This window comes from Ovis canadensis, chromosome 1, assembly GCF_042477335.2.
Source record: "Ovis canadensis isolate MfBH-ARS-UI-01 breed Bighorn chromosome 1, ARS-UI_OviCan_v2, whole genome shotgun sequence".
NCBI lineage: Eukaryota > Metazoa > Chordata > Mammalia > Artiodactyla > Bovidae > Ovis > Ovis canadensis.
The window spans coordinates 277013054-277028898 of NC_091245.1; the positions used below are offsets into that span (position 1 = coordinate 277013054).

General features: G+C 56.0%; 1 protein-coding gene across 2 annotated transcripts in view; it reads right to left on the minus strand.

The window, feature by feature from the left end:
* Positions 1–15845, minus strand: part of RFTN1 (raftlin, lipid raft linker 1) — a 232212-nt gene that overhangs the window by 61383 nt on the left and 154984 nt on the right. For both annotated transcript variants that reach the window (XM_069568689.1, XM_069568679.1), the window contains exons 5-6: positions 13675–14017; positions 4637–4840 (exon numbers count right to left, since the gene is read on the minus strand). In XM_069568689.1, coding sequence (XP_069424790.1) covers positions 4637–4840; positions 13675–14017 — 547 coding nt within the window. The remainder of the gene's footprint in view (positions 1–4636; positions 4841–13674; positions 14018–15845) is intronic.

Sequence of the window (15845 nt, forward strand, 5' to 3'; positions counted from 1 at the left end):
GAGCAGGCAGGGTCCTGAAGAACAACTCTCAGGTCAGAGAGTCGAGGATGGAGTTTCCGCACGTGGCACTTGCTGCTGGACTGGAATCTGGTTTGGACAACAGGCTGCAAAGGGCGTTTTAGAAATGATGGGAGACAAGTACATGTAGGCCTCACAGAGGTGCTGCTGCCAGAGGCAAGAGGCCGGGTGAGGGTGAGGGCAGGGAGAGGAGGCTGAGGGCAGAGAAAGGGTCAGGGGGTCAGGGAGGAGACAGGGGAGGGACAGGCCACGGGCGAGGCCAAGGGGAGGGCAAGAGGGACGCAGAGCAAGGCCAGGGCCAGGGGGACAAAGGGAGGCAACTGCAGGGCAAGGACAGGGGCGGTGGCTGCTTCCCAGAGAGGGCGGCCCCTCCCCCTCCCCCAGTGAGGGCGCCTCCCCCGTGCCCCTGCCAGCTCCGCAGAGGGCCACCCCGCCAGCCTCGCCCACCCTCGAGAAGCAGGGCTCTGGCCTTCGTCTCACTGGCTGCAGTGTCTCTGCAAGCCTGGCCATCCTGCTGTCTGAGCATCCCCGGGACTCCCTCCTCCCCAAGGGCAGCTCCCCTCTCCCCACTGGCTCAGCCCCTCGCCAGCGCAGCCGCCTCCTCTCTCCTCTCCTCCCCTCTCCCCTTCTCCGACGGCTTTCTTGCCAATCAGTGGCCGGGACCCACAGTAAGGACTTAACCTCTCAGTGCCTCCATCTCTACAGACACAACAGTACCCGAGGCCAGAGGTGCTGGTGTGCGGGCTGCTGAGGACGCACCAACGCATGGGGACTGCCAGGGCCCCGGGACCACCACTAGGCGCCCCTTTCAGCCACACAGGAAGTTCCCCAGAGCCCCAGAGCACAGCCTCCCCAGCCCAGGACAGGAGCCGGGGAGCACGAGCAGAGGCTCAAACACGAGGACAGTACCAGCCTTTCCATGTGCTGCGAGGTAAGGACTCAAAAACAGGAGTCTTAACTCGATTCTTGAAAAAGCTGGCTTAAAGCTCCACACTCAGAAAACTAAGATCATGGCATCTGGTCCCATCACTTCATGGGAAATAGATGGGGAAACAGTGAAAACAGTGACAGACTTCATTTTGGGGGGCTTCAAAATCACTGCAGATGGTGACTGCAGCCATGAAATTAAAAGACACTTGCTCCTTGAAAGAAAAGTCATGGCCAACCCAGACAGCATATTCAAAAGCAGAGACACTACTTTGCCAACAAAGGTCTGTCTAGTCAAAGCCATGGTTTTCCCAGTAGTCACGTATGGATGTGAGAGTTGGACCATAAAGAAAGCTGAGTGATGAAGAATTGATGCTTTTGAACTGTGGTGTTGGAGAAGACTCTTGAGAGTCCCTTGGACTGCAAGGAGATCCAACCAGTCCATCCTAAAGGAGATCGGTCCTGAATATTCATTGGAAAGACAGATGCTGAAGCTGAAACTCCAACACTTTGGCCACCTGATGCGAAGAACTGACTCACTGGAGAAGACCCTGATGCTGGGAAAGATTGAAGGTGGGAGGAGAAGGGGTTGATAGAGGTTGAGATGGTTGGATGGCATCACCAACTTGATGGGCATGAGTCTGAGTAAACTCCGAGAGTTGGTGATGGACAGGGAGGCCTGGCGTGCTGGAGTCCATAGGGTTGCAAAGAGTCTGACACGACTGAGTGACTGAACCGAACTGAGCTGGACTCTTTTGAGCTGAACATCACCTAATTTATGGGACAAAGTTCTCAGGCATTTTATAATTTTGTGGAAAATATTTTGAAGCACAAACACCCAGTTCAGAAGACTGGTGCTTTTTTTCCCAGATGGCGAACAGCTTGAAGACGTGTTCCCGGCTCTGCCAGGTTTATTTCTAAGGACACTAATTATCCTACTAGAAATAGGTTCCTTTTATAATGATGATTAGCTTGCTTTTTTTTTTTAAAAATTCTGGGAAAAGAACATATTTCCTCCCTGGCCAACGGAAAGCCTGGGCTTTTCCAGGGCAGAAACTCTCTCACCCAGTAAGTTCTGCTCCCAGGTCACCGCCCCCTCGCCCCCCGCCCCTCAAAAAGATTAGGAAGAAAGCCTGTTGGAATGCTGAGTGGGTTTAGATTCATTTTGATGTGAGGAGTCTGCATGTATTCCGGGGACAGGGACACGCAGCCGGGGGAGCAGGACTCGAGGGCAGTCCTGCTGTGGAGACGCCGCGGGCTCCGCGCAAGGCTTCCCGCTCACTTGCCAGAGGAAATTTCATGTTCTGCCTTCGAGGCAGTAAGGCTGGATTTCATGCAGCTGAAGCCAAGGGAGGCTATAACGGCGTTTCTAACACTCAAGTCAGATGTGAAGAAAGACTGCGTGCGCTGTCTGTGTTTCTGGACTCACGGCTGGAGGATGAGGAGAGGGGAGGAGTGGAGCTGAGAACGCAGCCTGGACGCCGAAGCGCGACAGCCAGACAGGCGCCGAAGGGCTGCACAGACTTTCGTGTTCGCGGGGTCTTCTCCAGGGGCTTGGCTGGCCCCTGACAGGCAAAGGGCCAAAGAAAAAGCCTCCTCGCCGAAGCCCCAGTTCCCCCAAGGGTGGAGCAGGCCCAGCGGCTACCCGGGCGGCTCCTGGCCCCCACACCTCCCTGCCCATCTTTAAGAGGCTAGCACAACTAACCCTCGGTTTCCCAGGCAGAGAATTAAAACCACGCGTAGCCACAGAGCGCCTCCCTGGGCCCAGGAGGAGCTAAAAGGAGCCGTCGCTGTGTGCCCAGAGAGGCGTGACGGGGTGTCCCTGTGGAAGCAGGGGGCAAAGGGTCCCCACCCGGCCCTCCAATGCCGGTGAACGAGGCTGTAGCCGTCTGCTCTGAGCACGGATGGTGCATCTCCAACCAGCCAGCACAGACCCCAGCTTGCAAGAACTCTGCCGGCGCCCAGGGAAGGCCTCCTGGCGCCCAGGGAGATTACTGACCTTGTCGCCAGGGGACGGAACTGACTCTTCCTTAGTTGTATTAATGAAAAATACTCTAGGAATTCCCTGGTGGTCCAGCGGTTAAGAATCCGCCTGCCAAGGCAGGGAACTCAGGTTCCGTCCCTGGTCTGGGAAGATTCCACATACCGTGGGGCAACTAAGCCTGTGAGCCACAGCAACCGAGGCCCGCAGGCCACAGCGACTGAAGCCTGCACACCCTAGAGCCCGTGCTCTGAAACAAGCGAAGCCCACACCCCAGAGAAGCCCAACTAGGAGGAGCCTCCGCCTGTTGCAACTAGAAAAAGCCTGTGCGCAGCAACGAAGACCCAGTGCAGCGAAAACAAATAAATAGTTATTTAAAAAAGAAAGAAAATACGCTTTAGAATTGCACTAACACACTAGCTGAGAGCCTCATATGGCTACTGAAAGGGAAATAAATAAAAATTAAATGAAGTAAAAATTAAGTTTATCAGTCTTACTTGCCAAATCTCCAGTGGTCAGTGGCCACTCACGGCTGGTGGCACAGAGACAGAGCATCTTCAAGTCCCAGTGGCCCATTCACCTCCTATCTTATATCCTGCTTCCGTCCACAAGTGGCCGTGGGCCACGGTGCTGTGCAATGCCTGCTGCTACTGCGTGGACCCGTCACCATTAGACACTGCTGTTCAGACAGTGACAAAGGCTTTGCGCTGGACCAGACTGGCTCGCGCTCTACAACGCTCTGAAAGTTTCGGATGACTACACGCATGGGCACTCAGAATGAAGACCGATGCCTCTTCCAAGGATGTTTGCTAGCAGCTCAAGGATTGCAAATAATACAGAATCCAATCTCTGATCCGGACTCTGCCAATTTTTAGAGAGAAAACTGCTCAATGTCGGTGCCCCCTGCCAGGTTTCACTGGGATTAACGGATTCGGTGTTACTTCACATTTCACTTGCTCAAGAATCCTGCTGACTGGCAGCCCTCAAGATCCACACGTGCTGGCAGGTTGGCCCCATGCCCCAAATCGTCTCTGGGTTTTGATGCACCCTAGCGACTCAACCCACCTTCATGTTAGCTTGAAAACCCCTTCTTTGCTTGACACATTTACCCATTTGGGACAAGCTTTCTCTCTGCCTCAGAGGAGCTGACACCAATATTGCTGCCTGAGCAGCAAACCCCCAGAGAGAACCCATTACTGGCAGGGCCGCTGGGCGCAGTGAGACCCTGGAGCAGTGTGTATCCCGACGGAGTTTACAGAAACCCAGCTGTTCAGTTCACTCATCTGCTGTTAATTCCAAGGTGCTGCTACTGTTACTTCAAACTGTAATGATGTCTACAAACAATTTGCACTTTCAGAGCGGCAGGATCCTAGGGGGTAATTAACAAACCCCAGGAATAATCTCTTTAAAAGCCTTTAAAAGCAACCTCAACGGAGGCCACCATGATGAAATAAAACTGCCCCTCCCCTTCTCCCCTTCTCCATGGTGTTCGCATAGACCTGGCTGACTCCTAGAGGCGCTGGGCGAGCACGGGTGTGGGCTTTTGTGGATGACTCCTCCAGATGTGTGAATTGAAATCAGACCCGCGGAACTTTCTGAATTGGGGCGGGGTGGGGGGGTGGTTCTGAAAGTGGGCTGAGATGACAGGCGTGAAAAGCAGAGTTCAGGAGGGCCACTTGATGGGGGGTGGGGTGGGGACGTTGTCCTTACCGTGGACCAAGCCAAGCGAGGAGACCGCATTCACCAGGACGCCGCCCTTCCGGAAGTGGTCGCTCATGTGCTCCAGCCAATTGGCGTCCAGACCGCTGACCGTCGGGCCGTTCTTGGAGACCCGGAGAGGAACGGTGACAGGGTAATACTGCCGGCGCTTCTGAGGGCTCTTCGGTTTGTTGAAAAGGGCGAAGATCTCCATTTCTGCGGGGATTCAGAGAGGACGGGGGACAGGGGGTTAAATGGAGACAGACTGCCGTATCGGGCCGGGTGCGATCTCGAAGGAACCTGCAGGCAGGGCATCAAAGGCCAGCATTCTGCTAGGCTGCGTGTTGCCTACCAAGAAAACCCAAGCAGCGTGTTAGGGAGCCTTGAAAGTGACACGGACCTCGAAGGCCGAGTGCTGCGGGGCCTGCCGACAGAAAACGGCCCTGGTCAGCTGCACTCTCGGCCACTGCAGCCAGGGGCCTTCCACACCCCCTGAGAGGCATTCAGAGCGGAGACCAGGAAAGGGTACTCTGCTTTGCGAAAAGGTTAAGGCTGCAGATAGGTATTTTCAAGAGAGCATTTCATGAGCCTAATTCTTGCATCTCCTCAAATCGAGAAAAGGACTAAAATCGTTACTGGTGGCATCTGCTCCTTGTGGCTAGCAGCAAGCCTCTACCAAAATGCGTGACTGCATTTTCCTTCACAAAATTCATATCTTACACTGAACTCTCCCCCTGCCTCCCTGGAGCCGTTTTTCAGGGCTGTTGGAAATGTTGTCTCCCAGGCTAAGTCCTCATTCTGTACCCAATAAAACGTAACTGGAAACTCTCAGGCTCTGCATTGTTTAGTCAACGGGACTCAGTTCTGAATATGACATATGATGAACAGCTGTTAGCTGGGATTAATTTGTATGGTTAGGTGTTTGAAAGAAGGATATAGTAGACATTTCTAGAAATTCACACAACGGTGTATTTTAAAAGAAAAAGCAGACATGTTCTGGGGCAAGAGCTGATCTTTTTTTTTTTTTTTAAAGGAAATGCACAGAGGCACATGAAAGCAAAAACACTGCCATAATTCCAGGAACTCTGCACCTCCCTGAATTCACTATTTATAAACTGCAGTGGTGTTTCCCGGGGCCGAACGCATAATACTTAATCAAGTTCATCAAAAATACATCATTGAAATGTAAAAATAAATATGCTCCAGTAAATGAGGGTTCCTGCCTGGAGTGGTAAGGTCGCTCCAACAGCCAATGGACCCTGAGAGTGAGGCGCAGCTTCCTGGGCCTTCCTTCACGGCTGGGCTCTGTAAAAATCGATGCTCACTGCCACCCGGCAGCTGACCCTTGCCTCCCGCCCTACGTGCTACAGGCCACGAGTGAGCAGCCTCAGCCTCTGAAAGCAAATACCTGGAATTTCAATCTAAGGCTGAAGGTCTATTTTTGTGTTACTCATTTAGTTGAGCAACCAACAATTCACCCCGCTTAAAAAGCTTTGCTTACACAGTCTACTCAGGAACATGCTTTGGTTTCCAAAAATATCTATTCAGATAAGAAAATCCCCACCCTTCTTCCAAAGAAATAGTCTAAAGGTCATAAACAATGGCGGACATTAGCAAAAAGGACAAAGGACACCCACACACTCCCTGTAGGAGACACCTTGCCTGGACCCCACATTCTGGGTCACTGCATCCCATATTTATTTCCCAGTTTTCCAGTCTCCAAATACATTACCTTTGAAAATGGATCCACTTTCCTTTATCTAGATAAGTGTGCTTAAACAGGAAATGGAGCTTCACGATCAGAAGGGACACCATCACCATTTGCCACAAACAGGAGCAAATGGTGAGGCACTTTCACACCAAAACCGTTTCCCCACATAGCACCTCCAGTTATCTCACAGGACGACTGTATTCTGGGACAAAAGGAGTCTTTCCACAGCCCCACCTGAGTAAGCGCCAGCAGAGACCTCAGGGAGCAATGCTGGGCCGAAGACTGCTGTCAGCAACAGTGAAGCCGACGGGCAGGCCATTTCGAGCAATCCAGGGGCTAGAATCGATGAGGAAGGAAGGGACCGCGTCTTCACAAACAGCCCCCGGCTCTCCAACAACCAACGCTGTCCTCATCCCCACCCCATATTACTTTCTCGGTCCACTTCCCTGACTCAGGAAGCCATTGAAAAGGCAGCCGGCAAGTGCTTTCAGGGGAGAAATTAGCTCTTGGTATATGGAGCTAGCGATCCCCTGACTGTTTTGTGACTTTCAAATACAAGCGTTAACCATGGCGTCATGCCAAGAAAGGTTTGTAAAGGAAGAGAATCAAGCAAGGGGATGAGGGCTGGGGGATGGGACAGGAAGTGCCCTTTTCCAGTCCAAGGAGTCAGGGTTCAAGTAAGAGCTGCAGCTGCTGAAAGGGAAGAGTGGGAGCCAGGCCTCGACTTCGTCTCTTCAAAAGCAGACCCTGTAAGCTTTGGGGTGCAAGCTGTTTCTTTGGGGAGTAATCCCAGACAATAAGAGTGAGGGAGCAGGGATAAGAAACAAGGAGGAGACGAAAGCCAAGGCAGGCATCCACGGGCAGGTTACTGGGGACCGGAGATGCCACATGATGCCGCAAGGAAGGCGGGCGTCTGTCCTCAGGGATTGAGGCCATTCCTGGGGCATTAATGCCTGGGGCACCTGCCCATTCCAGAGAACACCTGTAGGCAGAGGCTAGGGAAGCTGTCCTCAGGTGACCCCCAAGGTGGGCCAGAGCATCCGTCACCACGCTCAGCTACCATCAAGCAAGCCCAAGGGCGCACAAACTAAGAAGAAAAAGAAGCCACAGCCTCCGCAAGGGGAACTGAGAAGCAGCCCAGCACCTGGCCACACAGCAGGACCCCCGGTCACACGGCAAGACAGGGCCACGGCCTCCCCCACGCACGAGGAAACAGAGGAGGGGAAGGCCGAAGGGGAAGGCGGGTGCAGGCCCGAGGCTGCGAAGGCAGAGCCTGCAGGCCGGGCCGGCGGCGGGGTGCTGACAGCGTGCCCAGCTCCCCACCCGGGTCCTCCCCGGGGAGCAGGGCCGGAGCCAGAGACAGAAATAAACTTTCAGGGAAGGGAGAGGGGAAGGCTGCTGGAATCAAGAGCCTCCAAAGCATGAGAAGAGACCTGCTTGCAGATGCCCAGCCCTGCAGCAAACGCCTCTGTCCCGCCGGCTCCCCGGCCACGGTCCTCACCCGGAAACCAGCCAAAAGAAACTGTCCCCAAATGACGCCCTTTGATGTTTTAATATTCCGGCTCTCCAGTACATATCCTCACGGGAGCGGCCACCAGGGACTCCACAAAGAAGACCAAGCGTGTTTACATTTTCTCAGCTGCTTCGTTGACTCTACCCTGACCCCAGCTAGAAGATTTTTCCAGACACAGGACAGAGTCCCCAAGGAGGGGGAAGGCATTGTTTCTGAGAATGTTCTGAGGATGGCTGCAGGCCGGCCCTGGCAGGGCACCCAAGCAGCTTCGAGACGGTTCTGTGTTGTATTTCTCTTTCTGTCTCGTCTCCTCTGACCCCCTTGCACACAGGGGGTGGCCTGGTCTGGTGCCATTTAGAACCTCAGTGTCCAGAAAAGGTGGCAGTCTAGAAAACACGGCCGGGGTTGCACCTGCATTCGCTGGACTGACCTCAGCCAGAAAAGTGCAAGCGGCCGGGGCGGGGGACGCGGGGTGCCCACAGCCAGGCCTGCCAAGGCCTTGCTAGGCTCCCCGGGAACAAGGAGGAAGAAAGTAGATGCCCGGGTCTGAGGCGGGTGCCAGGCAGTAGGGACGTAGGCACGGGACGGATGCCTACAGTCTGCAGCTGGGGCCCCAGAGAGCGGTGACCCGCGGGTTGAGCTGATGGGGTCCTGGCACCCCGGGGGACCTCCAGGCAGCAGGAGGGAGGGGGCCTCAGAGTCGGGCTGAAAGCATGAGCTCCCCAGGCTGGACGGGGAGAAGGAGCCAGCTGGCACATCGGCTGGGGTGGAGGGACAAGTGGGCATCAGACTAGGCCTGGGAGCTGGGCTGGGGCCAGAGGGTGCTGGTCGGCTGAGGTCACAGCAGGAGGGCAGGGTCCAAAGGTTATGCTGGGAAGGCAGGGACCAGCCAGGTGCCAGGGGCAGGGGAGACGCCGCTTCCGGCGTGGGTGCAGCGTGGGGCACCTCTGGGCCTGGGGAGGTCGGCTGGCAGGCAGAGTGTGGGACGCGCTGACTGCACAGCAACCGCGGGACGCGAGGCTGTCAGTGAGCGTCGTCACTGCCACCATCTCCTGCAATGCCCACCTCCACGGGGAAACTGGGTCCCTTCTACCTCAGAAGCCTTAAATGGATTCCCCAGAATTGCAAGCCGGCAAGTGGCAAGTTCAGTCGCTCAGTCATGTCCGACTTTCTGCGACCCCATCAACTGCAACACGCCAGGCCTCCTTGTCCATCACCAACTCCTAGAGTTTACCCAAACTCATGTCCATCGAGTCGGTGATGCCATCCAACCATCTCGGTTGTCCCCTTCTCCTCCTGCCTTCAATCTTTCCCAGCATCGGGGTCTTTCCCAGGGAGTCAGTTCTTCGCATCAAGTGGCCAAAGGATTGGAGTTTCAGCTTCAACATCAGTCAAGACTCTTCCAAACCCCTCAACCCCCGGCTGTTTCCCAAACCTCACGAGAGGCTGGTCTCATCAGCACACAGAGAGTGGGCGCTGACGCCCGTGGGTGGCCGGGGAGGTGGTCAGTGGCTGCTGTTAATGGACTGAGTGCAAACAGCCAGGACGATGGCGGCAGGCGGGGGGCGCACGGACCCCAGGGCAGAGCTGTCCGGGTGGGGGTTCCGGGAGGGGAGAACCAGGCCCGGCCGGTGAGGGAGGGCAGACCCGGGGAGCATCCCCCCAGAAGGAGCTGCCTGCCAGGAGGCTTGCTCATAGAAGGCCCTGGAGAAGGACACAGAGATCCGGCTCAGGCTTCTGCGTTCTGGACATTTCAAGTGAGCCGGTGCAGGGAGGAAGGGCAACTCGGGGACAACGCTCATTATTATTTGGTTGGCATGAGAACAAGCTGAATCTGCATGAATCTGTGCGGTCCCCTCGTTTCTCCTACTGACGCTGCAGTGCCCGCGACCAGGGAGGGATGACGGCGGCCCGCGGAGACGGTGGGGAATACGGTCCAGCGACTCGGCTCTGTGCTTCCCGAGCCCTGGTCTTGCTCTGCCCCTCGCCTGTTTACGGTCAATAAAGGAAGCTGCCTCCCCCACCCCGGGGCTTGGGGAGCCAAGCCCTGGACCCAAGGGGTCCCGTAGCCCGGGGGGTCAGGGAGGGCGCCCAGATGGACAGAGAGCCGACAGCACGCTCCCCGGACAAGCGCAGCCCAGATGGACCTGGGGAGCCAAGCCCTGGACCCAAAGGGTCCTGCAGCCCGGAGTGGGGGGCCCAGACGGACACAGAGCCGACAGGACACTCCCAGGACGAGCGCAGCCCAGGTGGATGTGGGGAGCCAACCCCTGTACCCGAGGGGTCCCATGGCCCGGGGGGTTGGGTGCGGCGCCGGACAGAGATCCGACAGCACGCTCCCTGGACGAGCGCAGCCCAGGTGGACCTAGGGAGCCAACCCCTGGACCCTAGGGCTCCCCGCGGCCCGGGGGGTCGGGGAGCGGCGCCCGGACAGAGAGCCGACAGCACGCTCCCAGGATGAGTGAAACCCTGGTGGACGTAGGGGGCAGAAGCCCTGGGCCCGAGGGGTCCCGCGGCCTGGGGGTGAAGGGGCCAGCCCCCGGTGCCTCGATGAGCCCCCAGGGCCATACAGCGGATGAATTAAAGGCGGAGCAGGGGCGGAGCAGGGAGACGCCCTCTGGACTCTTTTTTAATTGTCTTGCTGTGATTGCCTATTTAAACCCACCAGCAGGAAGTGGAGTTAAAGCACTTGGCCCTCCTTAGGGGCCCCTGAGTGGAGGGAGGCTGAGAGCGGGGCGAGGGTGCTGGGAGATGCGGTGGAAGCCCCAGGACGGAGGGGATAACAACCAGGATAGGAACTAGGCTGAGCTGGGGGCCAGACCAGCTGACCAGCGGGGACAGCATCCCTGGCCAGCCTCCGAGGAGGCGGAAACTATGCTCAGCTGATGCTCAAGTGCAAGTTGCTGGGCCGTGCCCGACTCTTTGCAACCCCGTGGACTATATGTCCATGGAATTCTCCAGGCCACAATACTGGAGTGGGTAGCCTTTCCCTTCTCCAGGGGGTCTTCCCGACCCAGGGATCGAACCCAGGGATCGAACCCAGGTCTCCTGAATTGCAGGCGGATTCCTTACCAGCTGAGCCACCAGGGAAGCACTAAGGCTCAGACTATGAGATAAAGCGTGACTCTAGGAGGGCACACAGGCCACCTCCTGTTTCTGTGACACCAGCATAGTAAGAGCATCTTCCGTCATACAGCTATTGGACGCACGGTCACGCGGGCCAGCTGAGCCCCGGCCCCTGGAGGGCTGTCACCACGATGACCGTCCTCTGTCCCCTCTGAGGCCAGGCCTGGGCACCAGGGCCCCTGTGTGTTCACTGGCTGATGAGAAAGAGGCAAAGATTCATTTATCCCACCGGAAGAGAAGTAACGGCCACAGTGAACTGCCCAAGTCTCGGAGACCTGTGGCCTCCCACGCAGAGAGCTAAGAGCCACGCTCAGATAACAGACAGACAGCCGCCTACCAAGCAGGACGGGGGGTCAGGGGCACCGTCACCCCTCCCAGCTGCAGTTCTCACGCGCTCTTGGGCTGACCACCTCCAGACGCACCTGAACCTTGCATTCCTCAGAAGGTTCTGGTTTTCCAGGAGAGAACAGGGGTTTGAGGAAACGAGGCGCAGGCCAAGACCCTTGGGTGCTGGGGGCGTTCTCTGTGCGCCCAGCGACGGGGGAAGGGTCTGAGAGAGGGAACAGTTGCAGGACAGCAGGGGGCCTGGGGGGACAGTCCTGGGACAAGTCTCCCCGGTTACTCGACCCTAGGAGGCGGCCGGTCTGGAGGGAGTCTTGGAGGAAGGTGCGCTCCGGAACAGGGAACATCAGAAACTCCTGAGGGGCCCTTGCGTATCGATGGCCTCCTTTCTCAAAGCCAGGGCTCCGTGCAGAGCTGGGGGCAATGGTCAGGATGACGGGACCTGTACCCCAGTTGTGCGGGCTCCTACTTAGGAGTGCTTTAAATGACACGTCCTTTGGCACGCGTCCTCCGTCGCTTCAGTCATGCCCAGCTCTCTGCAACCCCATGGACTGTAGCCCGCCAGGCTCCTCTGCCCATGGGATTCTCCAGGCAAGAGAGGGGGTTGCCATGCCCTCCTCCAGGGGATCTTCTTGACCCAGGGATGGAACCCTCATCTCCTGCAGTGTACTCAGATTCTTTACCATCTGAGCCTCCACACACCAAGGCCCTGATGAAACACTAGTCCGAATCTCTCCCAGAAGTGAGGTGGCTACATCTCCCCTTCTAAGTCATCCTTGCAAACAAGCCCCAGAATTAACCATCCCATAGTTTTCTTTTCGGGATCTATGACATAACAAGAAAAGCCATTTCACCCGCCTTTTTTTTTTTTCTGCATCGTGTGGCATGTGGGCTCTTAGTTCCCTGACCAGGGATTGAACCTGTGTGCCCTGCAGTGGAAGGGCAGAGTCTTAACCACTGGGCCTCTGGGGAGCTCCTTCACCCTTTTCTGTTCTCAAAGCATAAGCAGTTTCTCATCATTTATAAGAGGCTAACCTCAAGAATTAGTATATAAATAATAACATTAACTAGGGGTTTCCCTCATAGCTCAGTCAGTAAAGAATCTGCCTGCAATGCAGGAGACCCGGGTTCGATTCCTGGGTGGGGAAGATCCCCTGGAGAAGGAAATGGCAACCCACTCCGGTATTCTTGCCTGGAGGATCCCATGGACAGGGGAACCTGGCAGGCTACAGACCACGGGATCACAAGAATCGGACACGACTTAACAGCAAAACCACTGCCACCAATAACATTAACCAGGGAGATAATCCAGAAAAGCCTAAACAGAAAGTCTCCCCAAGACCTGGGCCTCCTCCCATCAGTCTCGTCACTCATCACCTTCCAAAGGGGAGACAGCTCGTACCAGGGCCTGGCTTCCAGGAAACAGCAGGACACAAGATTTCTTGGAGCAGGAAACTGAAAGGGAATCACGGGGAAAGGAAGAGCTTCACTGCCTGCAGTCTGAGGGCCTCAGTAAACTCTGATCACCTGTATGAGCATCACACAGGAAGCAGAAGGTGGGAAGCCAGCCTGGGTTCATCCAGCAGATCTGTCTCCAGCCTGGGCAACGGATGGACTCTGAACCTCAGTGTACTCAGCCGCAAAGGGGGCGACGATGCAAACGGGCCATCCACGTCACAGGAAGAAGGAAGCATTCGTTAACACTGGCTGCCAGCCTCCTTCCTGCATCGTTATTTGAAATCTCCAAACTAAAGTCCATGCCCCAGTGGCTGTTAAACACCGTGGCTCAGAGCAGTCACTTCCCAGAGGCCTCTCCCTGGCCGCGCGTGCTCCACGGTACTGGTCTGTCCATGAGACAGACCCCCCTGAAGCCTGGCTGTTTACAGCGCAAGGGCTCAATCAGCAGCTTCCTGCACACCTCATGCCACGTCCTCAGCCGGCACTCTGGATTTCCTTCTTTAGGCAGAAATTCAAAACAAGAGGACCAGGCGTGGAAGGTGCCTTCTGCACTGGTGCCCAGCCATCGCCATGCTTCCTGGGGTCACACGGGGTAATCTGGGGGCAGCGCTTGGGCGTGGGGGAGAAAACACCTTGCGATCTAGAACCTGCTGCACCCGTGACATTCTGGAGCCGAGACAAGTCAGCGTCCCGTGGTCTGCCCACCCCCCACCTCCAGAAGGCCCACTCAGGAAGGAAGAGTCAGGAGGCCCGGAAAACAGCTCGACAGCTTCTCCTGTTTGATGGACTGCCATCTCTACACTCGAATTCCATTCATTTTCCTAAAAGGCCCCCGGTGATTACTGAAAAGCTAGCAGCCGCTCTCCACGTGGCTCTGAGTCCCGGCGCTGACATACTTACTGGCCGCGAGCGGCTCTCCAGGCCCTTCCGACAGCGGGTCAGCATCTGGTCCCTCCGGAGTCCCCCGAGCAGGAGACTCTGCGCCATCCCCCTCGCCCGGGGACGAGCCGGGCTGCTGGGCGGCGGGTGTCCCCCCTCTTGGGCCCTGGCCGGGCTCCGGGCTTCCGTCCGTCCCCACAGCAGCGTCTGCAGCCCCCGGCTCCTCCGCAGCCCGATGACGGCCAGGCTCCTGTGTCTCATCCTGGTCATCTGCTGGGGGGCAGCTGCCCACAGGGCTCCCGGGGCAGCGGTACTGAGGCACGACCCCGACGAACTTCAGGCCCCGACTCGCAGCCTCCTGGATCTGTGAGGCAAACCAGACCAAGGGAAACGGGTAAACGGGATGTTCCATCAGAGTGGGGGCACACGCAGCACCTCAGGGAGGCCTCGGGGGATGTTTCCCGGTGTGTGTGTGTGTGTGCGCGCGCGTGTGCGTGCGCATGCGCGTGTGCGCGCACGCAGCCGCACCACACAGAAAATGGGATCTTAGTTCTCTGATGTTGGAGCTGAAACTCCAATCCGTTGGCCACCTGATGCAAAGAACTGGCTCCTTGGGAAAGACCCTGATGCTGGGAAAGACTGAAGGCAGGAGAACAGAATGACAGGGGATGAGACGGTTGGATGGCATCACTGACTCGATGGACATGAGTCTGGGTAGATTCCGGGAGTTGGTGATGGACAGGGAGGCCTGGTGTGCTGCAGTCCATAGGGTTGCAAAGAGTTAGACATGACTGAGCGACTGAACTGAACTGAACTGAACTGAACTGAGTTCTCCAAGCAGAGTTCGAACCCATGCCCTACTGCACTGAGTCTTAACCAATGGACCACCAGGGAAGTCTGGGTGTTCCTGTTTGAACGTGAAATCTCTCAAGCTGGCCAAGGCTCCACCTCCTCAAGGTGGTGGCCACACCCCAAGTCTGGCCTGACTGGGGACAGAGAGGGGCTTATTTTCTTAAACTGTAAAAAAAATAAATAAAGCATTTGACTGTGAAGGGCTGGGATGGCCTCTCTGTGAAACGCTACATTAGCCCCAATTAGTAATTTTTTTCAGAAACTGAAAAAAAGGTTCTAAAAGGATGAGCTGGAACAAAAAGAGGCTGAAAGAGGAAGCTCATTTGTGTGATTCTTTTTTTTTCTGATGAATCACCTACTTCCTGCTAATCAGGCTACCATATAACTCAATACATCTATATAACCACATACTAACTACCAGATGACGTTTTATGACCCAAAGAGCTTCCTCTCTGAAACAATTGCTCTGGCAGAGAAGGGCAAAGGTGGTGAGAGTCACCAGTGGGCAAAAGCTGATGGCACACCCCGAGAGAGGGCACCTCTGAGGACAGCCGCCTGGGGGAAGAACGGGCGCCTGAAGACCATGCCCAGCCTGCAGGCACTGCACGCGGTGCCCCACGGCTCTCCACCCCCATCCGGTCCAGGTGACAAGTGGCACCTTCTCACCGCCTGAGCCTCAAGACGGGGGGCACATGGGTGCACTGAGTTCTCGGCCACGTGAACCCTCCCCTCCCCGAGAAAGCAACCCCGCCCCCACCGCAGGCAACTGAATGTAATTGTCATAAGTGAAAGACAAACAGAAAGTAAAAGCTAAACAACAGCAAGAGCTGGCCAATATTAGAAGACGAGCATTAGGGGACGAGCTGGGCAAGGGGGCTCAGGTCACTTTACAGATGCAGCAGGAAGGGAGACCATAGAGCCCGGGAAGCTCAGTCACCAACCCCCGAGTGGATGACCTCAGAGAGCCGCCAGGCGTCAGCAGAGACCCTCTCCTGTCATTTGAGAAGGAGTAAGAAACATCAGAAAGTGAAGAGGAACTAAAAAGCTTCTTGATGAAAGTGAAAGAGAAGAGTGAAAAAGTTGGCTTGAAGCTCAACATTCAGAAAATGAAGATCATGGCATCTGGTCCCATTACTTCATGGGAAATAGATGGGGAAACAGTGGCAACAGTGAGAGACTTTATTTTGGGGGGGCTCCAAAATCACTGCAGATGGTAACTGCAGCCATGAAATTAAAGGGCGCTTACTCCTTGTATGGAAAGTTATGACCAACCTAGATAGCATATTCAAAAGCAGAGACATTACTTTGCCAACAAGGGTCCATCTAGTCAAGGCTATGGT